This window comes from Chiloscyllium plagiosum, unplaced genomic scaffold, assembly GCF_037043375.1.
Source record: "Chiloscyllium plagiosum isolate Xiang-an unplaced genomic scaffold, Cpla_swu_hap1 HiC_scaffold_19, whole genome shotgun sequence".
Classification (NCBI taxonomy): Eukaryota; Metazoa; Chordata; class Chondrichthyes; order Orectolobiformes; family Hemiscylliidae; genus Chiloscyllium; species Chiloscyllium plagiosum.
In genome coordinates this window covers 24,265,598-24,291,969 of record NW_028270157.1, presented here as the reverse complement: position 1 = coordinate 24,291,969, position 26,372 = coordinate 24,265,598, and the positions used below count along the sequence as shown (strand labels likewise).

Genomic DNA, 26,372 nt, shown 5'->3' with positions numbered 1-26,372 from the left:
GGAGAGCTGTATTGAGTAAAAGAAGAGAATGAGAGAATGTTATTCTAGGATAATGATGAACTATGAATGCTGGAGATCAATAAGAGTTGTCACCTCGAGAAAAAGGGTCAGCTTCTTAGAGTAGCCTAACAACTCCCAGAGATTTATTGAAGTAGGATCAAAGAATGATAACAGCTTGCTCTCCACAGATGCTGCCAGACCTATTGACTTTCTCCAGCAGTTAGTTTTTGTTTCAGTTTTCCAGCATTCACAGTTTTTTTGTTTTACATTAATACGAGAGTAGTGTTTGCATAAAGCATACTGCGACAGAGGAAAACAAGGCTGAACCAACAAATGCATAAAGCTAACTTCTACATGTCATGTTGTATTGATTGTTAACCAATGACCATCAGATATTGATGCTCCATTCACTTTTGTTCTCTGAGAATGGGGTTTCATTGCTGGCAAATGTACTAAAAGTATGAACACTCCACAGGCCGGTGTCATGATCAACACACTGCAAACACACTCCTGACTTTATCCCAGGAAATTGAATTTTTGCATCCTGTCTAATTGAATCACCCGACATGCCATGCTTCCTGATCTCGTGGACTCCATAAGTTCCACCCCCCACCAACAAGTCTTGTTTTAACAGTTATAAAAATTTATCCAAGCAGCTACACATTGACTCAGATCTAATGTAAAGAAAAGATGCAAAGCATGGACCTGAATTTGGAAATGAAAATGACAAGGCAGCTGAGGGGCATATTAAATTCTATTACGTTCCAATATATTCCAATTCACACTGCATAAAGAATTCACAAGGAAGCAGGTTAATGGCATAACCGTGTTAGGAAAAGGGAATGCATTTGTTCGAACTCATGCATTCTATTGTTGAAGTCCTGACATTTCACACTGTCTTGTTCCATTATTTCATTCCTCACACCTCCACAGATTCCAGCTGTATCTAATGTTTAATTTTCATTGTCACAGACGAAGTTAAACATAGAACATAGAACATAGAAGAATACAGCGCAGTACAGGCCCTTCGGCCCACGATGTTGCGCCGATCCAAGCCCACCTAACCTACACTAGCCCACTATCCTCCATATGCCTATCTAATGCCCGCTTAAATGCCCATAATGAGGGAGAGTCCACCACTGCTACTGGCAGGGCATTCCATGAACTCACAACTCGCTGAGTAAAGAACCTACCCCTAACATCTGTCCTATACCTACCCCCCCTTAATTTAAAGCTATGCCCCCTTGTAATAGCTGACTCCATACATGGAAAAAGATTCTCACTGTCGACCCTATCTAAACCCCTAATCATCTTGTACACCTCTATCAAGTCACCCCTAAACCTTCTTTTCTCCAATGAAAACAACCCCAAGTGCCTCAGCCTTTCCTCATACGATCTTTCTACCATACCAGGCTACATCCTGGTAAACCTCCTCTGCACCCATTCCAGTGCCTCCACATCCTTCCTATAGTATGGCGACCAAAACTGCACACAATATTCCAGATGCGGCCGCACCAGAGTCTTATACATGACTTAGTGTAAATTTAAATTATGATTGCTTTTCCCCTCTTAAGCCCAAACAGCAGCATATTATTGGATTTACACCTTACCCTTTTCACTCCCATCTCTTACTGAGATAGGCTGAAGCATATTCCCTGAACCCTAGTTATTGAATTTCAATTTTTGGAATAATCCCAGATCAAAATTCATTAAGGTGAAATCAAAGAGAAGGTCTATGAACACAGAATTCAAAGTGCAGGAAGATGGCCTTGTTAAACCATAGGTACACACAAGCACTCAGGAAATTAAGGGGGTCAGGGGAGGATATAGGTTATAAATGATAAATTTTGGGAAATCCAGAAGTATTAAAAATCAATTCACAACAGTTGCAATTGTCCAGATATCAGTGCCTACTAATAGATTCCTTGGTGTGCTGGGCCCAGTAATTTTTCTTCAGGTAGGCAAAGTATGGATTCCTTCCAGCCAGCAACTTGGACACTGGGGGTCCAAGGTAGACTGCCAACTCAGCCTGGAGAAAACAATAATGACATTATTTAAGCAATTCAACTTGTTTAGATTTCAGTCATGTGACAAAGACACACATTTCAGCTGCTGATGACTCACCTCAGTGGTTTTACTGGAACTTTGTTAAGCTAAGTGCATAGCTTTATCTCTCCATTAGTGTTTCCATTGTGAGGTAACAAGTCAACAGTAAAAACATTAGCACCCACTCGAGCATAATTACTTCACTTTTATTTTACTTTTTCAGGAGCTGGCTGGAGGAAGACAGTTCACTTTCAGACTTGTGTCAGCTTTAGCTGAACTATTTATACAATACAGAGAGTTCAGAAGCTTCTGGAAATATAATCATGGGATCAATCAGGGCCTACTTATGAGCCAGGCAAGATTGTTAAATTTTAAACAAACAGAATTCAAAGACAAAATGTATAGGAGGCAATACATTTTTTAAAAAAAGGTTTCTCCATGCCCTATGGTCATTACACTATTTACTTTTCTCTTTCCCCATATCCATCTGGTTAATTTGTTATTGGCACTCACAACAAATCTGTAGCCGTGATGTGGAGGTGCTGGTGTCGGTCTGGGGTGGACAAAATTAAAGATCACACAACACCAGGTTATAGTCCAACAGGTTTATTTGGAAGTACAAGCTTTCAGAGTGCTCCTCCTTCGTCACGTAGCTAGTGCTGGAAACAAATCTGTAATCAATGTGTTTCAACTGTTCCATCTCTCACCCAGTGCACTGCATCTGTCAGATAAATACCCAATCTTCACTTGTTCCAAAGTTTATTTTTCCACCTCTTAGAGGGGAGGCTAAACATGACAAAAGGAAGGGACAAGAAATAATTCACCCAACAGATACAATGGATGAAGCACTTGAAGTAGATGGCACTGACTTAGAGGGACATCCGGTGACAGAATGATGAATATTTCTGGCACATTTATGATGAATTTATTACATCAAAGATTGAAATCTGTATGGACAAAATATAGCAATTGTGAAGATTACAACTTCACCATGACTAAATCACTACAATAAAGACATTTGGTTTCAACTTATTGGCTTCCTTAAATAGGAGGAACATAGCTTTACAATGCAGAATTGTCTTTTCTGCAACAAAAACAGAAATTGCTGGAGAAACTCAGCAGGTCTGGCAGCATCTGTGGAGAGAAGGTGGAGTCAACATTTCAAGCCCAGACAATCTTCATCAACTGCTGCTGCTAACAGTTCTGATGAAGTGTGTCCAGACTCAAAACATTAACTCTGTTTTCTTCCCATACATGCTGCCAGACCTGCTGAGTTTCTCCAACAATTTCTATTTCTGTTGCAGATTTCCAGCACTCTCAGTTGTTTATTTTGTTTCACTGACCTTGGCCAAGTGGTCAAATAAAGGTGAGGTTGGCATGGTGGAGAACATGGCCATGGAAGTGTGTCCTCCCACAAAATCTCTTAACCATTACTCTCTCTATCATTTGTCCTTCCAGTGCATTAATATTAATTCAGATAATAGTTTTAATAAACTTGGAAAAGCTTCTATTTTACTTTGTAAGTGTCACAATTAGTGACCATGATTTTTGTTAGTGAGTTTTGAGAAGATCTGTAGCTTAGGTTGAGGTTCTGGATGTAGGTTTGCTCGCTGAGCTGTGAGGTTCATTTCCAGATGTTTTGTCACCCTACTAGGTAACATTTTCAGTGGGCCTCAGGCTAAGCAGTGTACATGATTCCTGCTTTCTATTTATTTGTTTGGGTTGGTGATGTTATTTCCTGTGGTGGTGTCATTTCCTGTGGTGGTGTCATTTCCTGGTCTTTTTCTCAGGAATTGGTAGATGGGGTCTAACTCGATGTGTTTGTTGATAGAGTTCCGGTTGGAATGCCATTATTCTTGTGACTGCTGATGGGGCAAAAGTGTCCAATGGTCAGAGCAGCAAGACCTTGAATTTTAAAATTTTGGCAGCGCCTCACTGAGTGATAGAGTATGGAGGTATCAGAATTATGATTCTTCCTCCCACTAATGGATCAGTCTCCCACTGTGAAGTTACGTGAAGGACAGTGATCGATAGTTCTTCAAGTGTTGGAAAACCTTGAGGAGAAGGACAAAAAGCATTTCAACAGACAAGACATGAATATGAAACACACAGAAAATAGAAATTGCTGGAGAAACTCAGCACGTGTGGCAACATGTGTGGAGAGAAAGCAGAGTTAACGTTTCAAGTCCAGTGGCCCTTCTCCAGCACTGATAGCAGCTAGGGGTAAAAGTGATATGTACACTGGTTGCAGGGTGGGGGAAAGGGGGTTGGTGGTGGTGTGGAGTAAGAAGTGGAGAGGGAACTCAGAGAGAGAAAGAAAAATAAATTACTTGAGGATTGTTAATAGTAAGCCAGAGGACAAAAAAAAAGCTAGCTTGATAATAATGGGGATTATAAGCAGGTGAAAATGGGTTGGCTATATTGAAAGCAACCCATGTCATGACTGATCCTGGGGTGTGGTGGCGGTGGGAAATAGATATGGAAGGATGTTTTCTTGGTCTACAATGATTAACTCGTTATTGAGTCCTGAAAGCTGTAATGTCCCCAAGTAGAAAGTGAGATGTTGCTCTTCCAGCCTGTATTGAGTCTCATGGGAGCACTGAAGCAGACCCGAGACAGCAATGTTGGCATGGGAGCACAGTGGTGTGTTGAAGTAGCAAGCAACTAGAAGCTCAGGGTCATTTTTATGATTTGGTGTTCTGCAAAGCTGTTGCCCAGTCTAAGTTTTTGTCTTCCCAGTGTATAGGAGACTGCCCACATTGTGAGCTGTGAGTACAGATTAAGTGAAGTTCAGGTAACTCACTGCTTCACTTAAAAAGTGTGGATCAAGTCTTGGATAGTGAGGAAGTAAACAGGCATGTTTTGCATCTTCTGCCAATGCATAGGAAGATGCTGTGGGATGTAAAATCAACAGATTTCCAACATTAATTAACAGGTCAATTGTTCATCAAGCTAGGGAAAATGATGAGCTTTCTATTAACAAGGCAGTACTACCAGAATATACCATATGAAACACTTTCACTTAATACAATTCTTCTAGATAACGTAATATTAAAGGGCCAATCAGAAAGTATCTCCTGATCCTCCAGTGGAGATTCATCACTTTCTTGACTGTGTCAACAATTCTAGACAGTCTTGACAAACTTGCCACACTGCCTGAACTTTCAGCACTCAATTATCATCCGCCAGGTGTATCTCAACAAATTCCCCTCTTCCTCATGTGATGAAGGTTGAGGCAACACTGAATTGCAAGGATTCTTGTATTTGACCACTTTAAATGGCTTAGACAACTCTAGTAAAGCTGTTTTACTATTAGAGAGTTTTATTTCTACTTTCCATCATTTTCTATAGAACAGAGAAGATCTGGTCTTCAGAGTGTTCCAGTTCTCTTTTCCATGGTGACTAGCAGCAGATTCTTTCCCTGTTTTGTAAGCTTATGTACCAGGTGTGATTCAATACCTCATGGATTTCTAATTGAGAATATTCCTCTTCTTAGCTCCTCTCCCTAATACAATCTGATGTCAAGTCAGAGGAGCACTTTTCCAAATTGAGGTGTTAACCAGTTCCACCTCTTTCAGAAATATGTGTTTGACAATGAATTAAAGAGATATTTTAAAGTATGAATTTTAAACCAATGTCTTATAATGTTCAGCTTTTGTGACAACTTGTTTGCTGCTCAATGCAAACACATGTCGAGACCTATTAGGAAGAATTATAAAGATGCGGTTGAAAGAATATTCAGCACCAAAGGCGAAATGTGGTTGGTTCTGCTGGTGGGAACAGATTGAAGTATTTCATTTCTTCTGGTTTCCTGTGTGAGTCAACACTGGATGAATTTTTAGATGATTATGACATCCCAGGCAGAAATGTGTGTCACTGTTCTAGTGATGATTTGGAGATGCCGGTGTTGGACTGGGGTGTACATAGTTAAAAATCACACAACACCAGGTTATTGACCAACAGGTTTAATTGGAAGCACACTAGCTTTCGGAGCGATGCTCCTTCATCATCACCTGATGAAGGAGCGTCGCTCCGAAAACTAGTGTGCTTCCAATTAAACCTGTTGGACTATAACCTGGTGTTGTGTGATTTTTAACACTGTTCTAGTGAGAGGTGACTCACTTCCATCCTCCTCAAACTCTTCCCTTTTTTCCCCTCCATATTCTTTTCATCTGAGCATGTCTGATGTATCCATTCTTCCTATTCCACTTGCTATCATCTCTGCAGTGCACCACTGTCATTCTGGATATCTTGTTGAGGATTGAAGGGCTGAAAATGTGTTGCTGGAAAAGCGCAGTAGGTCAGGCAGCATCCAAGGAGCAGGAGAATCAACGTTTTGGGCATAAGCCCTTCTTCAGGAGGGCTTATGCCCGAAACATCGATTCTCCTGCTCCTTGGATGCTGCCTGACCTGCTGCGCTTTTCCAGCAACACATTTTCAGCTCTGATCTCCAGCATCTGCAGTCCTCACTTTCTCCTCGAGGATTGAAGGGTGCCTATATAGCTATCTAAGGATCTCAAATGCATCTTCAACATCATATAGAGAGTCCTTGAGGTTTTGTTATCCTGTGTTTGTGCCTTGTTTCTTTACAGATCTCATATTCCATATTTTTGGCTTTCATTAGCAGGGGGATTGAGTTTAAGAGCCGCGAGGTTATGCTACAGCTCTATAGAGCACTGGTTAGACCACACCTGGAATATTGTGTTCGGGACTGGTCACCTCATTATGGGAAAGATATGGTAGCCTTAGAGAGGGTGCAAAGATTTACCAGGGCTGCTGCCTGGACTGGAGGGCATGTCATATGAAGAAAGATTGTGGGAGCTAGGGCGTTTGTCATTGAAGTAAAGAAGGATGAGAGGTAACTTGGTAGAGGTGTATGAAATGTTGAGAGGCATAGATAGAATGGATATCCAGAGACCTTTTCCCATGGTGGAAATGTATATCACAAGGCAGCATAATTTTAAGGTAATTGGAGGAAGGTTTTGGGGAGATGTCAGAGGTAAGGTTCTTTACAAAGTGAGTGGTGGGTATGTGGAATGCACTACCAGTGGCGGTAGTAGAGTCAGGTACATTAGGGACATTTGAGCAGCTCTAGGATAGGCGCATGGATGACAGTACAATGAAGGGTATGTAGGTTAGTCTGATCTTAGAGTAGGATAAAAGGCTGGCACAACATCGAGGACCTGTTCTGTTCTGTTCTGTTCTATGTTCCACGTTCTATTGAAGGGCGTATTTCATTTGTACGCCCTTGTATTTGCTTCCTTGAACAAAAAAGCTGAAAATGTTGAACTATTGATGTACAAAGGCAAAGGTGGCTCCCGGAGAGTCTGGCAGATACCTGTACAAACCCCTTCTTGTGGTCATATATGAGCTGACATTGATAGAAGGACATCTCTTGCAGTTTATATGAACTTCTGCTTGCTGTGCTGGTATTAATATTGCCATGTGTGTGCAATCAATAGCACCACAGGGTCATATTATTATTTTCCTAGCTCATACACAACAAAGCTCCCTTGTAGAGGGTGATCCACTGAAAAGGACCTTTAAATATCAGAATCTTGCAAAACATTTCTGGGTAGTTGTTTGGCACAGTGAATGGTGAGCACTGAGCCTTCCCGTTGACTCAAATATCCGAGCAAACACATTTAAATACTGTATAACCTTTGAAACACTGCAATCATTGTGATCAGTGAAATTAAATGCTTAAAACTGGTTTGCCAATTTTAATAGTCAAAACTTCAGTTGTCATAAGTTTTTGATATGTGTCAAACATCAATGAATTTATGTATATATTTACATCCAATTCTGAAAATATACACAATCCAAGAACTTCAGTTTAATAATGATAAACATGTTGCCCATTTGCTAGTAAACTCTCACTATTGTTAGTAAATATGGACTAAATGTCCAACACAAGGTTGGATACTTTGAATGTACATAATATATGATGAGGATCATTTAAGTCAATAACTTCTGGTGTACTGGCAGGTGCAAATGCGATTGCACAGTCAAAAGTCAGAATCTAAAAATAATTACATCGAATTTAAAATACCTGAATTTTCCTGAGAATATTTCAAACTGGCCATTTTAAAATTGTGTTTGTAGATTTTCATTAAAATTAATGTACTTTTAAAAAAAATTCATTTCTTGTGTTTTGTTCTAGTTTTCTGTCATAAGTCTTCCCGTAAAATGCATAATTTCCAAATGGAGACACCAGTTTAGTACTAAGATGTGATCACATGATCAAAACTGACTTAAGATAACAAATCTTAATACTCCATGGAACCAGTCAGAGAGAAGTGAGTCTGAAAATCAACAGTGGTTAGCACTGTTGCCTCACAGCGCCAGAGACCTAGGTTCAATTCCCGTCTCAGGCGATTGACTGTGTGGAGTTTGCACATTCTGCCCGTGTCTGCGTGGGTTTCCTCCGGGTGCTCTGGTTTCCTCCCACAATCCAAAAAATGTGCAGGTTAGGCGAATTGGCCGTGCTAAATTGCCTGTAGTGTTAGGTGAAGGGGTAAATGTAGGGGAATGGGTATGGGTGGGTTACACTTCGGCGGGTTGGTGTGGACTTGTTGGGCCGAAGGGCCTGTTTCCACACTGTAAGTAATCTAATGGGAGGGACTATCCTCCAACATAAAGAATGTAAACCTTTCTAATGTAAGTAGGCAACTCAGGCAATGAGAGATGTACAAATTTATCCTTCATCTGCAAGGATTCCTCTCTATAGAAACTCAGCCATAACTTCATCTGGAAATCTAATGGTGTCCATAGTCCAAATCAGCAAAGCATAGTCCAAATCATGAAAGCAAAGAATTGAGTTAAATAAATGATCTCTTTCTTGATGTAATTCCTTTAATTCATCTCGAGAATTCATCCTTCCCTGTGTGTATGTGTGTTTGAGTGAGTGAGTGCTTTTGTTTTGCACTTACACTATGAGGTGGTGCATGAACAAACATTTAGAATTTTCTAAGCTCACTAGAAAGCTTTCCTTATGTCTTTTAGTAAAGCTGTGATGCCAAAAGTGTTTCAAACTATTCTTACTGAAATATGTATCTTGTATCAGGGATATTAAAGTTGAAGAACAAAGGGACAAAGTTATTCAAACATGTCTCTCCCATCTGCTACATTTGCAAGGAACTTTTTAAAAACATAATTCCTTCACATTTCTAATGAAAGCAATATTTGAAGATGGTACTTACCTCTCTTCCAGGAAGAAGCATTGAACCAATTGGTTTCATTTACCCACAAATTAGCATGAACTTTAGATAAAGGATGATCATTCCATGGAAATATAATTCAGTGCCATTGTGGTGGATGAGGAGTTGCAGTAGCTGCATATCCAGGCCAGGAGAATGAGGCAAAAAAAAAACTGCAGATGCTGGAATCCAAAGTAGACAGGCAGGAAGCTGGAAAAACACAGCAAGCCAGGCAGCATCAGAAGGTGGAGAATATCTTCCCACTACATAGAATTACTAACACATACAGCACAGAAACAAGCCATTCAGCCAACTGGTCCATTCTTGGTTAGAAGTCCTGAGAAAGGGTTACACCCAAAACGTTGACTTCTCCATCTCCTGTTGTTGCCTGGCTTACTGTGTTTTTCTAGCCTCCTGCCTGTCTACTGAGGAGAATGAGGCAGCATGGCTCAGGTCAGTAGCTCTCAAAGTTTAGCAAGTCCTTGCATAATAACAGGTTACATCAAATCCATAAGGCTTCCCTGAGAATGTGTTTCTCCAAAGGCTATGACTTTTCAAGATTGTTATTAGGTTTATACCAATAATTAATAATTTTGGACCAAACCTCCAATCCAAATACAAATTATGGTGCTGAGCTGGAAGGTTTGAACTGGGGTGAGGAGACTGGTGAAGGTCACATTGATGTATTTCCTCTCCACCCCCCAGCTCAGCGCCATCTTCATAACCTGTCCTACCTGCCAATCTCCCTTCCCACCTATCCACTCCACCCTCCTCTCTGACCTATCACCTTCATCCCCACCCTCATCCACCTATTGTATCTTTGCTACCCTCTTCCCAGCCCCACCCCTCTCCCCCTCCCATTTATCTCTCCACCCCAAGGGCTTTTGCCTGAGACATCTATTTTCCTGTTCATTGGATGCTGCCTGACCTGCTGTGCTTTTCCAGCACCACTCTAATCCAGACTCTGATTTCCAGCATCTGCAGTCCTCACTTTTGCCACAAACGATACCAGTCAATCAGCCTTGCACATATGCAAATATTGAAGGGCTCTATTTTCAGCTCAATCTGTATTATACTGAAGAAGACTGATGTCACCTCATAGTGATGCTGACATCTACATTCCATCAAGTTGCTCCCAACATCAAAGTGGGCCTCACTGGACTTCTCATTTGATTTTGCCATGAATCTCACAGTAGCCCATGTCACTCTGATTCCCATAACATTCTCCTCCATAATGTTTGTTCTATGTAATGTACTATTATGTAAATAAATTACAGATCATGAGATAAGAGGCAATTGTATTTCAAAGCACTCATTATTCTTGTAAAGCAATGAAATGGAAGGCTGTATTATTTGTAAAGAGAAGGCTGTCAGAAAATGAGCAACAACTGGGATAAGGAAAGTGACAGATGTGGGATGTGAGGATGATATTAATAATAGCATAATGACATACTACCCTTGCCTGACTTCATATTTGTTGCTGATCAGTTCTGCTTATGGGTAAAGGAGTCAGTATCAGTGTGAGCTCTCATGCTTTCATGTGTGATCACAGTTTGATAGGGAAGACTCAGAGATTTGTGTTTATATCAGCACAGTGGCTCAGTGGTTAACACTGCTGCCTCACAGTGCCAGGGATTGGGTTTGATTCCACCTTCAGGTGACTGTTTCTGTCTGCTTGGGTTTCCTCCATGTTCTCTGGTTTCCTCCTGCAAAGATGAGCAGGTGGATTAGCCATGGTAAATTGCCCATTATGTCTAGGGATGGACTGGTTAGGTGGGTTAGCCATGGTAAATGTCAGGCTATAGTGTAAGGAGATGGGTATGGGTGAGAGCTCTTCAGAGAGTCAGTGTGGACTCGAATGGCCTGTTTTCACACTGTAGGAAATCGATGATACCTGCTCTTTATGATCTTGTACCTCTTGCAGGCCGACTTGGAAATATTCATCACAGAGGCTGGTTGCAAATTCACTTCCTGATGACCTAGCATCGTGTCCAATGAAAACAAAATTGGCATTCCAAGTGGACGTAATTCTGTAAGTATAATCTGCAGCTGTGAGTGAGAGATATCATTAAATGAGTTGTTGAAAATGGACTTTAGATCATTTATCACCTGCTGATTGTGCCATGAGTTTGCAGAGCACTTTTAAAGACATTTTGTGTAGGGAACTATGATGTCCAACAACTTAGGAATTTAAACATACACGTTGCAATAAAACCAGATCAAAAAGATTTATCATTGGAAAAATTGTGTTCAACACCCTTTGGTTGTCAATGGCACATTTCTGGGACATAGAAACTAGGAACCGGAGTAGGCCTTCCAGCCATCAAGCCTGCTCCACCTTTCCATATGATCATGGCTAATCCTTAACCTCTATTTCGTGCTTGGGAACTTTCTCAAAGTAGAAGCGAATGGAATTTTGCAATGGCTTTTTCAGGCCCAAATAAAGACAATATCTGAGTGGGATGCCAGAAATGTGGATATTCTGGCCATCTGACCTTTAAATGTCAAAATTTTGTCTGTGTGAATCCTAAGAGAGATATTGTTTTAGATGTCAGTAGTACCAGCAGTGAGGACACCAAGAATGAAGAACAGCTTCGGCAGCTGCAGGATATTATTATAAAAAAGAAATAAAAGAAGCTGGTGTAAAAAATGAACATCACAAGAAGAAAAGGAAGGATAAGACAGATGAACACAGAAAAAGATCATACTCAATCAGTGAAGACACAAGTGGGAAAAAGAGCAAGAAGTAAAAGTTCATTGGAAAAAAAGAAAAATAAGAAGAAAAGTAAGTACAAAAGTCACAAACACCACCAAATATTAAGAAAAAGGAAAAACACTCTCCGTCCTCTTCAGACGGAGTTCCTCTTCGAGTTCCTCTTCAGATAGTGACTAATTAAATAGTGTTAAAATCATTTGGTTGCTCCAGAAGACTGTTTGTTTCTTTGCAATCATTTTTTGTGAGCAGGACGTGGTTCATCATATTCATGAATATTTGTTTGAGTCAGAGAAAACAGAATATTTAACCATTATGAACAATGTGCGTATTAAAACATTGACATTTTTGTTGAAAGTGTGTTTGTTCCATAGGTGATATTACACATGGTGGCTCAGTGGTTAGCACTGCTGCCTCACAGTACCAGGGACTTGGGTTCAATTCCTGCCTTGGGTGACTGTCTGTGTGGAGTTTGCACATTCTCCCCATGTCTGTGTGGGTTTCCTCCCGCAGTCCAAAAATGTGCAGGTCAGGCGAATTGGCCATGCTAAATTGCCCATGGTGTTAGATGCATTAGTCAGGGTTAAATGTAGAGTAGGGGACTTGGACTGGGTGTGTTACTCTTTGGAGGGTTGGTGTGGACTTGTTTGGCCGAATGGCCTGTTTACATGTTGTAGGGAATCTATTCTAGTCAATGTTTTATACTCTCTTTCTCCCATATCCTTTGATGCCCTAAATATCTAGAACAATCTATCTCTTTCAATGCATTCCTGACAAGATGGAAATTATAAGCCAGTTTGTCCTAAATGTTGTTTTATAGATTTAAAACAAAACCTCCCATTTTCTGATGGTGTCTCTTTTATTTTCATCCTTGCGCCATCATTTGTTGCTCACCCCTAATTGCCCTTGGGATGGCGCTGATGAGCCACATATTTGAACAACGACTGTCAACTATGGGGAAGATAAATCCAAATGGCTGTTTTGATTAGATTAGATTACCTACAGTGTGGAAACAGGCCTTCGGCCCAACCAGTCCACACTAACCCTCCGCAGAGTAACCCAACCAGACTGACTTCCCTTTGACTAATGCACCTAACACTATGGACAATTTAGCATGGCCAATTCACCTGGCCTGCACATCTTTGGAATGTGGGAGGAAACCAAAGCACCCAGAGGAAACTCTCACAGACATGGGGAGAATACGCAAACTCCACACAGATAGTTGCTCAAGGCTGGAGTAGAACCTGGGACCCTGGTGCTGTGAGGCAGCAGTGCTAACCACTGAGCCACTGTGCTGTTGCTATAATTCAATAAGGGAATTTCAAATTTTGACCCAGTGACAGTGAGTGAATGACAATATAGTCCCAAGTCAGAATGGTGTGAGATTTGGAGGAAAAGTTGCAGATGTTTGTATTCCCACTTGTATCCTACCTTTGTTGGTGGTCAAGATTGGAAGGTGCAACTTCAGGAGGTATGGTGAGGTACATTATGTAGTTGATACACACAGCTATCTCTGTGCACCACAGGTGGAGGAAGTAAGGGGGTGCCAATCAACCAGGCTGCTTTATTTTGGATGATTTTGAAGATTTTTTTAGTGTTGTTGAATTTGCACTCATCAGAAAAAAATGGAAGTTTTTTTAAAAAAGCTCTATAAAACAACATTTAGAACAAACTGACTCTTAATTTCCATCTTGTCAGGAATGCTTTGAAAGAGATAGATTGTTCTAGATATTCAGGGCATCAATGGGTATGGGAGAAAGAGGGTATAAAGCATTGAGATAAAGGATAAGCGATAATCATATGGAAAGGTACAGCAGGCTTAATGGGCTGAAGGGCCTACTCCTGCTCCTAGTAGAAGTATTTCCTATGAATGCTGTGATGCTTTTTACTCAGGTTTAACAGGATGAAAAATTCTGAAGTGGTGCGGGTGGGCGAGGAGAGTGTGTTCAGATCTCTACTAGCAACTGCACTGTAAAAACATAGCAAACGTAAAATATAAGTTAAAACTGAAATTAATTAGTTCCATCCCTTCAGAAAACTGAGAATAGGCAGCATATTTCTTTTCAGATTGGGGAAAGGGAGACTCAAAGCGACAGCCACAACGTTTTGAGTTTCTCACATGTAAACTCCAATACATCTCTTGGGAATGGCAAAGTTGTAACAGGAAACTTCACAAGGGAAATGGAGAGATGTATAGACTATGAAGCTCCCCAAGTGCTTTTGGAGATACATTCATTAGACACTTGATCGAAATAATATAAATAATGCATCAATGGTCTTCACAACGCAGGAAGAGAGCCGAGGAGAGTGACACAAACTGCATAACATTGTTGAAGAAACCAGGAAAATTATTGGCACAGAGTGTGGAATTCAATTCATGTGCTCCAATCGCCGCATTGTTTCCGAAATGATGTACATTTAAGAGTTGCCCTGGTTCCAAGGGAACGTGAACATCACTGGGAATAATCGTGCTGTAATTTCCACACCTTGGAATGAAGTCAGGAGGACAGCGTTTCTCTTGACGTCAAGGCAGCCTGGAGGTATTAAAGAAGTCAGCTCCTGCCTCCTTATGTGCACTGAGCGAGCAGTAACCCCACGGAGAAGGACCACAATCGACTCCCAGCTCCCCAACTCCTCTCCCTAACTTTCATAGACTCTGGGCTGTAGCAAAGTGAAGACTCAACTGCTGCTACAATGAGGATTGAAATGATGTGGCTGTTGCTCTTCCTCGGTTTTTACGCCATGTGTTCAGGTGAGTAGGAGCATTTAAGGAACGTAATATTGCATTTAAAAATAACCGACAAGAAAACGGGACTATGATAAGTTTTAAACTCATATCTGAAAACAAAAGCCGAATATTTTTATCGCTCCAAATTAGAGTGAGAGCATTGACATTCTTATTGAATTTTTAAAATGAAAGTTTTTTGGAATATCAATTCCAGGTCAAATTTAACCTTAATTCTGGCAGCAAACGAGTCAACGGATTGATTGACCAGTTTGGGGGCAAATATTTTATCCATGTAAAAACGAGAGAAAAAACTTATCAAATGTAATGCTTTGCTCGCATTGTTGAAAATATTGCATCTGTTCAGAAAATTAGGACGTGACCCTGACCAACACCAATCATTGATCCAACACATTGAAAAGTGATAGGAGTTCGCTCAGACCTATGCAAGAAAGTAGTGTTTTAACAATTCTTCGATTAGAAGTAGCTAAGTTGAACTGGGGTGACTGTTGCATTATTGACAATGTGAGGATTTGAATTTTTGATGGGCATTGAGCGCTCCAAATGATTATTGCATTGCTAATTTGGTTGTGTTTATACTGTTTCCTCAGCTGTTTTCATGGAGAAATATCTGGGTAGAAATTAATTATAGTGATGGAGTTTATCATTTAATAACAGACCATTCATTGAAAGACAACTTTTCCAAATAATTGAATTGAAATTAGATGCAAATAAGTTGAAGTCACAGCATGTTAAACAATGTAAGGATAGAAAAATTGTTATATAAACTACAGAAGAATTTGTACAGGTTAACTTTAATATAAAACTAGTTAATTGTCTGCATACTGTGCGAGCATACTCTAGGGAAAGCTCAGACTTTGCTAAGATACCAATTATTTATTTGAGTATAAATGATTAATCTTAATTCCCATGCATGAAATACAGCCTGCCAAATTAACATTGCTTTCACTGTAAATGTGAAGGAATACAAAACTATACATCTTTATTAGTTCAGATAAAATTGCATTAAGGCAGTAAAATATGAAAAATTCACCCTTACATTATGCAAACCATAGTCTATGTTATAGAAGGCAATTAAAGTCTCAACACAGTTCATAATAATTTTAGAATGACCGCAATATGTGGCTCACAACATTTTAGTCCAGTTTGGCTGTGCATCTTGGGCAGAGGAAATGGCAAAGCAGCAGAGAAGTGAAATGGTTAATAAAATATTGGAATGAAAATGATTCTCAGATGCTTTCTTTTTCAATGGGTGAATACTGTGAATTTTGTTTGGAACTGTTTTCAGTTTCTGCAGCTTATACTGAAACAATACCAACGGAAGGCGAACTCCTGGATCATCTTTATGCTTTAAAGGTAGGTCTGTTTTGATGAAATGAAAATTTGTATAAAAAGCATGTCATGTACTGAAGCAGATACCTAATATTAGTGTAAGCAGTTTTAATCTGAAAATTGGGAGTATTTAAAAGAAATCACGTCTCAGGTTTCCTGCGGCAATTTTTTTGCTACAATTCAACAAGGATAGAATCATGGAATAGAAAGATAGAACCATACAGCACAGAAAGAGACTATTGATCTGATTAGGTCTGTGCTAGCTCTGAAATATTAATTAATTAGTCCCACTGCCCTGCTCTTTCCCTTTCACCCTGGAATTATTTTCTTTTAAAGTGAAGGTCCAGTCCTCGTTTAGAAGCTAGCATTGGATCTTTCAAACATTTCAGATCATAGCATGATGTCATGTCCCTAATTCAAAGCTTCATTTAGATTTTAAATCAATTGTTATATCTGGTGGTTTGATTTGCAACACATCTGCCAATGGAGACCCATTTATCCTTGCCTATTCTATCACTAGTGATGGTACATTTAAGTTATATTAATAAACTTTTGGCAGTGTCATAAAGAGGAATGAAGTCAGCAAATGAATCTGTAATATGTTTTGTGAATAGGTGATTCTTTAGCATGCATTGATCTGATTCATTTTCCCAATATAATTTTCAACATAGAAAATATTGATGAATGTGTATTACTTATTATTTGCATAACCTCCTAGAGATGTAACTAAATTAACAAATATAACATTTTCTTGAATCTTTCTCCACATTTGAACTCAAACGTCAGTATTATTGTTAACCATATGCAACATAAATGACCCATTATTTCAAATCGATTACAGTCAAAGATCTGATCACTGTGTGATAGTCTTCTTTCTCTTAGGCAGTTACTTGAAGCCAGGGATGACTTCCACTCCAGAGCTGTGGGTTCTGAGGTGACTAAACAGTCCAATGTTAGACTGCAACCTCTGCCACTGGTGCGGCAGACAATGTTTGAAGACACTTGTGGATGGGTTGCTCAGGTTTTCAAATAGTCCTTTCTCTATTTATGTTTACTGTCCATCCAAGCCTATCAGAGATGCTTAACATAGTTGGCACTTCTTTGAATGCACATTCTCCAGTTTGTGTGCTCAAGATCAAGAGATTATCATGAATCAACAGGCATGTGACATTTTCTCAGTAAGGATACATTGAAGCATTTTCCCTACCCTCCTGGTAACCGTTTGCTTGATGAGCTTAGATTAGAAAACTCATTTTGGATGAGAGGACAATGTGGCCACTTAATGCAACCAAATGTTAGTAACCAGTGTCTCAATTGCTGGGTATGTAGACCTGAGAGAGGACGCTGATATTGGAGCAGCTGACCTGCCAATGGATTTGCAAGATTTTGCAGAAGCATTGTTGGTGATATTTCTGCAGGAACTTGTAATGTCTACTGCACATTGTGCATGACTCCAATGTACACAAAAGGGCAGGTATCTTGATACAAGGTTTCAGGTCTTTGCCATCAAATACTGTTTTGCAGATGGTCAAAGGCTTCACTGACATACTGGAGGAAATCTTGAATTTTATTGTCAATCTCTGTTGTCTCTCTCAGGAGGCCCCCAAGGAATGAGTATTAATCCACATTGTCCAGTTTTCTGCTGTGAATCTTGATAGGGATAATTTTGCATGGCAGGAGCAGGCTGGAGAGGATGTCTGGACGTTTAGCTTAAGGCCTATTGTCTCATATGCTTTTAGAAATGTGCCATCATGTTTTGGAGCACAGCCTTTAAATATGTATGTGTATGCAAGTGTTAGCGTGCTGCAGCTCAATGACAAGCGATTGTGAAGGTCTTGGTTCTGGAGTGGAGATGATGTAGGTTGAATAGTTCCTACATATCCTGTCGAAAACTTCCACTCCAGCAGGAAAGTTCATGGATATTTGGTAGAGTGTTGTATTGAGGAAAATGAAGAATGGTGATGGTGCGATGACACAGCTTGCTTGCCTCCTTATTGACCCCATATTATAGTTTGTACACATATTGGGTCTATGGCAGATCCAAGATTGAGGATCTCAGCTGGCATATTTTGTGCAGCTTACATAGGATGATGACAGATTTCTTCAGGCAGTCCAATGTGAGGAGGATGCTCCATAATCCCTTCTGGTTGACAGAATTAAGGATTGTTGTGAGGTCAGGTATTTAGAAGTTGCTACTGCCCATTACACATTTATTGAATTTGTCTTGCTGTGAAGGTCATGTCCAATATGCCTCTTGATGGATTGAAATGGCATTATGATTTAAGCACAAGCTCTTAACTGTTAGGGTGATAGTGATTGAGGAGGATTTTAGCAATTACCTTCCTGGTAATGGACAACAAGGAGACCCTTCGTTAGTTGCTGCAATTGGTCTTATCTCTTTTCTTGAAGATGGTCAGAATTATGGCATCTCAAACATTTGCTGGCATGCTCTTCTCCTTCTGGCAGATGGTGAGGAGGTCATGTATTCAGGCATAGAGTGCTGTTTGACTTATTTCAGTATTGTGTCAGGGTTTCCATCTGCATAGAGGCCTTGTTGAATCTCTGCAACAAGATGGTCTCTTTTATTGCAGTACCACTGCAATACAGATTACAGTACACTTCTGAACAATGACAATGTAAATTTACATGGCTCCAACAGTTTCAACTTCAGTGGAGATGAGTAGAACACCTGGGAAATACCATCAATTGTCACTTTCAGCCACGTATGTAACGCGGGGATTATGTCATTCTCCACCAGGAGATAAAGTAACTCATTTATAAAATCCCCATGGCATATCTGGTCAAATTCTTTTGCAACAATTTCCATTTGCTTTGCTATCTTACTGTAAGTAAAGTGTTCCAAGGTTGTTCAGCAAAAAGATTGGCTTCCAAACTAAAGGTGGTGTGGGGAAGACAGGTAAGGAGGATGATCAAATGTTTGATTGGAATGATGGGAGTTGACTCAGCTTTTAAATATGCTGAGCACAAGAGGTGTTTATGAAGGAAAATCTCAACAACAAGGGTAAGGTAACTGAATATTTCCTAAACCATGACTTTTGTCATCGAACAGGAGAAGGGTTGTGGGTGCATGGGAACACCATCACATTCAAGATCCCCTCCAAGTTACGTACCATCCAGAATTGTACAATTATGGTTTTTCCTTCATTGTCAAGGTTAATATCCTTGCTTTCTGTATTCACTGCATAGAATGCAACAGTTGAAAGAGAAGGTAGAAGGCTCAACCCCACAATTTCAATTGCAGTTGGGACGGCCATTAGATTCCAGTTTTGCAGGGGCTTCCATATTTCAAGAATCCATCATTTAATAAGATTTTGTTTTTAGTTCAGGGATAAAGGTAAGTAGGGAATACCTAGAACTATCAGAGGACCAAGTGGTTGTGAATAGCATATCGTTGAAAGAGGTTGAAGAGACTTTAATGAGAATACGGTAGAAAATGGCGATGTGATGGACGGATTTGGCAAATTGGCATGTTGTCAGGCATGGCTCTGCAGGACTGGATAGGATACAGAAATTTTGGAGGCTGTGAAAGGTTACAGAAAGAACAATTCCAGCTTTAAAAGTATGCTGTGACATTTTATTGTCACTATCCTATTTAATAATTAATTTGCAGAAAGTCTGGCACTGCTGCATGGATTAGGGCTCTGGGGAGTGTTATAGAACAAAGAGATCAAGGGGTACAGGTCCATAGCTCCTTGAAAGTGGAGTCTTGGTAGACAGGATGGTGGACAAGGCTGTCAGCATGCCTTCTTTCATCCATCAGAGCACTGGGTATAGGAGTTGGGATGTCTTGTTGTAGCTGTACAAGACGTTGGTAAGGCCACATTTGGAGTACTGCATGCTTTGGTCCCCCTACTATAGAAAGGATAAACTTAAACCAGAAAGAGTGTGGAAAATATTTACTGAGATACTACCTGGACTGGTCTGTGTTACAATGGTAGGCTGGATAGCCTGGGAAGTTTTTCCCTGGAGCATAGGACACTCAGGGGTAACCTTATAGAGGAGTTTAAAATCATGAGAGGCATAGATAAGTTAGATAGCCAACAGTTTTTCCCTATGGTAGGGGGGAGTCTAAAGCTAGAAGGCATTGGTTTAAGTTGAGAGTATGGTGCTGGAAAAGCACAGCAGGTCAGGCAGCATCTGAGGAGCAGGAACATCGACGTTTCAGGCAAAAGCCCTTCATCAGGAATAGCTTTTGTCCAAAACATTGATTTTCCTGCTCCTCAGATGCTGCCTGACCTGCTGTGCTTTTTCAGCACCACACTCTTGACTCTGACCTCCAGCATCAGCAGTCCTTACTTTCGCTAGGCATTGGTTTAAGGTGAGAGGGGAGAGTTACAAGAGGGTCCAGAGGGGCAGTGTTTTCACAGAGAACGTGGCGAATGTCTGGAACAGGCTGCCAGAGGTAGTGTTGGAGGCAAGTACAATTTTGCCATTTCAGAAACATTTGGACAGATACATGGATGGCAAAGGTATGGAGGGAAATGGACCAAAGGTAGACAAATGGGACTAGATTAATTGTGAAAACTGGGTGCTATGGGCAAATTGGGCCAAAGGGTCTGTTTCCATGCTGTAAATCTCTATGACTCTACGACTCTATGACTCATACAAAATTCTGAAACATATGCCCTGAAAAATTTAAAATGTTATTATAAAAACATATCCATTCGATGTAATTTTGTAATTTTTTTTACAGTTCATGATTCACAGTTTAATGGAAGAATAATTTTCCCTTCAGTTTATTTACTTTTATCAGATTAGTTTGATCTCGAGCTCCTAAACAGCTACTCGAGTTCTTAAAGAGCAACTCAAATAAGTCAAGTGGGACAAAGAAAGTTATTTATTGCAAGATAAATTGTAAGTTTGATTTGTAGTTTAGTACCTACTGTATAATTCACCAGTGATAGCAAAGGTTGATATTGAGTCCACATGCATGGGCGCTAGTTTTGAGCAGCTGTAACCAACCAGGTGCCTGGTAAGTAGTCCATGGTGTTTAGATACTTGACAAAACTTTGTTGATGGAGAGACCTTGGGGCTGAGGAGGTGAGTATCCAGCCTCAGTCTATTCTTTACATGGCTTGAATTAAATACTGTATTTGTATTTGTGTCCAGAGTTCTGGCTTTATTAAATACAAACAAACCTTGCAGTTTGAATGGGGGCAGTTCAAAAGATGCAGCAGCAACAATTAGTTGAGATAACACTAACATGGGCAGCTAGGGACAGGCAATAAATGCCGACTCAGTCAGTGATGTCCAAGTCCCATGAATTAACAAAAGATCTCAGTATATTTGGTCAGATGTATCCATTAGCTTTTAACATTATCTGCTTGTTCATTTTCCAAAAACAAATTAAAGAAAAGCTAAAAGGTAAATTTTGAAATCCTTATTCAGGTAAATTTTATTTTGAATGGGGTCAAAATCAGGTGGCTCTTCTACTATGCTCTTAACTAAACAGTAGAAGCTAAAAAACAAGACCAGGAAGGAAAATACTGAAACCAGGATGAGACTCATTGAAGGATTTCTTAAAATCTTTCCCTAATTTGCAGCCATTACAAAGGTTTGAATTTAATAGGCAGTCACAAGCTAACCATGGAGCCCATAAAATGTTTTTGTGAACTTTTCTTCAATAATCCTCTTCTCCAAGAGAGAGGAGGTTAAGAACAGTAATAATGAAGTCATAATTAAAAATAAAAACAGAAAGTGCTAGAGAAACTCAGCAGAATGGCAGCGTCTGTAGAGAGAAAAATACAGTAAATGATTCAAGCCCAGTGTGAACTGAAAGGAGCTGGAAAATGGTGGATTTTACGCTGCAGACACTAGTGGGAAATGAGCAAAGGGAACAAATTGTGAGGATGTCCAGTGCTAAAGACGAAGATAGCAATAATGATGGTAAAAGAAATATAGATATGGAAAATGGTATAAATGGTAGTTGTGGAAAGGAGGAAATAGATTTGCTCTGTTGAAAGCAAAGCCAACAAGACACAGTCAAGGGAGGGTAGGAGATGTAGTAAAAATGGAAACAGGCATTGTACTCTGGAGCTGTGAAATTCAATACTGGCGGTAAGTGCCCAAGCAGAAATGATATGTTGTTCCTCCAGTTTGCACTAGACTCCATTGGAACACTGTAGCAGGTCAAGTATGGAAATGTTAGCTTGAGAGCAAAGCGGTTTCTTGAAATGGCTAGAAACTGGAAGGCTGGGATCATTCTGCTGGAAAGATCAGATGGGTTTTGCAAAGCAATTACCTGATCTAGGTAAAGGTAACTACAAGCTACGAATACATGAGGGAGGAGCTGGCCAGAGTTGATTGAAAAGGGAGACTAACAGGGAAGATGTGGAGCAGCAATGGCAGGAATTTCTGGGGGTAATTTGGGAGACATAGCAGAAACTTATCCCAGAGAAGAAGAGACGTACTAAGGGAAGGACAAGACAACCATGGCTGGCAAGAGGTGTCAGGGATGGCACAAAAGGAAAAGATCAAAACATATAACGTGATGAAGATCAGTGGGACCAGATGTTTGTGAAACCTTTAAAAACAAGCAGACAATAACTTAAAAATAATAAGTAGGGAGAAGATGAAATATGAGGTTAAACTTGCTAGTAATGTAAAAGAAGATTTGAAGACTTGTTTCAGTTAAATTAAAAATAAGAGGAAAACAAGAGTGGACATTGGGCCACTGGAACATGAGGCTGGACAAGTAATAAAGGTAAACAATGAAATAGCGGGGGAACTGATTAGGTACATTGCATCAGCTTTCACAGTGGAAGGCATCAGCAGCATACCAAAACTTCAAGAGAGTCAGGGCATATAGTGGCCACCATTAAGGAAAAGGTGCTGGGGAAGCTGAAAGGTCTGAAGGTAGACAAATCACCTGGACAAGATGGACTCTACCCCACAGTTCTGCAGAGGATAGCTAAGAAGATTAAAGAGGCATAAGTGGTGATCTTTCAGGCATCAGCAGCATCAGGGAGGCTCTGCGAGAACTGGGAAATTGTTAATGTAACATCCCTGTTTAAAAAGAGAGAGAGGGGGAAGATAGGAAACAATAGGTCAGTTAGCCTAACCTAGGTTGCAGGTACAATTTTAGACTCTGTTATTAAGGAAGAGATTGCAGAGTACTTGGAAGTGCAGGGTATAATAAGGCTTTGTCTAGGGAGGGCACCGTGGCTTTGTCAAGGGAGGTCATGCCTGACAAATCTGTTAGAATTCTTTGAGAAAGGGGAACCATTGATGTGATCTCTATTGATTATGACCTTTGACAAGATGACGCAAAGAAGGCTGCTACATAAGATATGAACCCATGGTGTTAAGGGCAAGGTACTGGCATGGATAGAGGATTGAGTAACTGGCAGAAGGCAGAGGGTGGGGTCTTTTCCGGTTGGCAGCAGGTGAATAATGGAGTTGCGCAAGGATTAGTGTTGAGACCACAACAATTCATGTCGGACAACAAACTGGATAAAGGAACTGAGGGGATTGTTGCTAAGTTTGCATGTGACACAAAGATATGTGGAGAGAATGTAGTGTGAGGAATGGGGAGGCTGCAGAAGGATTTGGACAGGCTAGGAGAGTGGGAGAAGAAGTGGCAGATGGAATGCAATGTGGGAAATTGCACTTTAGTAGGAAGAATAGAGGTGTAGACTATTTTCTAAATGGGAACAGCTGCAGAAACCTGAAGTTCAAATGGACTTACAGAGTCCTAGTTCAGGATTCTCATAAGGTTAGCGTGCAGGTTCAGTGGCAGTTCAAAAAGCAAATGCAATGTTAGCATTCATTTAAAGAAGGCTAGAATACAAGAGTACAGATTTATTGCTGAGGCTCTGGTAAGACCGCATTTGGAGCAGTTTCAGCCCCCGTATTTACAGAAGGATGTGTTGGCATTGGAGATGGTCCCGAGGAGGTTTAAAGAATGATCTTGGGGATGAAGGGCCTGTGATATAAGGAGTGGTTGAGGACTCTGGATCTGTACTTGATGGAGTTTAGAAGGATAAGGGTGACCTGATGGAACCATACAAAATATTGAAAGGCTTGGATAGAATGGATATGGAAAAGGTGTCTCACCTGTAGGAGAGACTAGGACCTGAGGGCACAGCCTCAGAGTGAAGGGATGACCCTTTAGAACTCAGATGAGGAGGAATTTTTTCAACCAGACGATGCTTAACTGAGGAAATCATTGCTACAGAAGGCTGTGGAGACCAAGTCATTGACTATATTTAAGACAGAGGTAGATAGGTGCTTTGTCCAGATGTTGATGTTCAAAATCTCCTCCCATATTAAAACAGCTTGGCAATAATGTCCTCAATTTGTAACACAGAGAGTGGATAACTGATTAAAGTAAGTATATTCTGTAATTAGTAGATGTTTAGCTAGAATTAAACTTATGGCCTATCTACAGATGAATGTTGCCTTTCATATTCTACAACATAGTTAAAGATAAGGTTGCACGGTGGCTCAGTGGTTAGCAGTGCTATCTCACAGCACCAGGGACCCAGGTTTGATTCCAACCTCCGGTGACTGTGCAGAATTTGCACATTCTCTCCGTGTTTGCGTGGGTTTCCTCTGGGTGCTCTGGTTTCCTCCCACAATCCAAAGATGTGTAGATTAGGTGCTAAATTGCCCATAGTGATCAGAGATATGTAGGCTAGAAGCATTTGTCAGGGGTAAATGTAGAGTAATAAGGTAGGGGAATGGGTCTGGATGGGTTACTCTTTGGAGGGACAATGTGGAAATGCTGGGCCGAATGCCCAGTTTCCACTCTGTAGGGTTTCATTTCTCTCCTCATTCCTGAAGAAGGGCTCATGCCCGAAACGTCGATTCTCCTGCTCCTTGGATGCTGCCTGACCTGCTGCGCTTTTCCAGCCACACATTTTCAGCTCAGATCTCCAGCATCTGCAGTCCTCACTTTCTCCTTCATGATTTCATAACCGAGCTTAAGTTTTGAATTGATAACTCCAGCATGATGCTGTCATAAAGATAATTAGAAATCTCTAATTGAGTAAATGAGTGTTTGTAAAATTGTCATTTGACATTAATCCTAATGAAATGACTAATTTTCTAAACTGTGTGATTTGTAATAGTGATGGCCATATGTTTTGTAGTTGTTTCAGGCACACCAAGACTATGGTGACTATGAAGATTCAGAACATAAGAAAGAAAAACACCGAAAGAGAAAATACCCATATATTTTAAAAAGACAAGTGCGTATTGGAAAATCACGTAGGCCTTATATACTGAAACGAAATTCTGTCTTCTTGATGAATTAATATTTGAATCCAGGTATAATTTTCAAGTAAAATGTGTGAGTCTTTACTGGTTACCTGACTGCACATATTACTGTGAATAATTTCATGTTATTGAACCAATTTATTCTGATGAGAGAAGATATTAAAGAACATGAAATATACGCAGAAAAGTGTTTCAAAAGATACATTTTATGTTTCAACGATGTGTATCCTTGGATCCTCTTGATCAAAAGAGGAGATACTCAAACTTTGCATGCTGGGGGAAATTTTGCATTTCTGTGCTTCCCAGAGTGCATATTGGATAATTTTGCATTGCCAACCTGCAGTCTTTATTCATAAAATTAAGATGGTGTAAAGGAACAAGTTGAGTGAGTGCAATTTGTCAATATGTATTTCCAGCATCAGGACCTCAGAAGCAGAACATTGCAACCACATGTTTTCCTTTTACTTGTTGTGAAAGTGCAGTTGGTTTGAAGTCAGTACATTTGAAAATGAGTAAATCTTATGTGACTAATGGTGTGAATGTTTAACTTGAGAAATTAAAATTTTCTGCATGAGATTCCTCAGGTTATGATCAGAATTGTATGTTCAGATATGCTACTGTTTATCGGTCCTAGATCTATTGTCATCACATTGTACACAACAAATCCTTTTTTGTCAGATGTATTGACTGTAAATATCAAATAAACTTCTGTTAAAATGCAGCCGGCATTCAAAGTTGCTCTTTCACTTTGCAGTTGTGAGGGATTTTGTGTCCAAAAAACAAAGTCTTCTCAATTCATAATGTGCAGCTCCCAAAGTATTATCCTGAACCTGATGAATGCTATTATGATACCAGATAACGTACTATTGATAATGGCAGCATGAAAGGCAGGAGTCTGAGTTTCACTGGCTATGCATAGATTTTGCTAGATCATTAACTACAGTATTCAGGACAGAGCTTTTTAATATTCGGGTAGGTGAACATTTTGAAGTGATGTTTCTTTTACAGAAAATTAGGAATTTTGAGTAAATTTTCAAATTATTACTATTATCTTTCTTAGCATAAATATTTATGGAAAAAATCTTCATTCATATTG

At 40.1% G+C, this 26,372-nt stretch overlaps 1 protein-coding gene across 1 annotated transcript; it reads left to right on the top strand.

Moving 5' to 3' along the window:
- Positions 1–14,591: 14,591 nt before the first annotated feature.
- On the top strand, positions 14,592–25,981 carry nts (neurotensin). The gene is made up of 3 exons (XM_043709702.2): positions 14,592–14,710; positions 15,993–16,060; positions 25,150–25,981. The coding sequence occupies exons 1-3, from the start codon at positions 14,653–14,655 to the stop codon at positions 25,312–25,314; spliced, it is 291 nt and encodes a 96-aa protein (XP_043565637.1). The 5' UTR covers positions 14,592–14,652; the 3' UTR covers positions 25,315–25,981.
- The last annotated feature ends 391 nt before the right edge of the window (positions 25,982–26,372 follow it).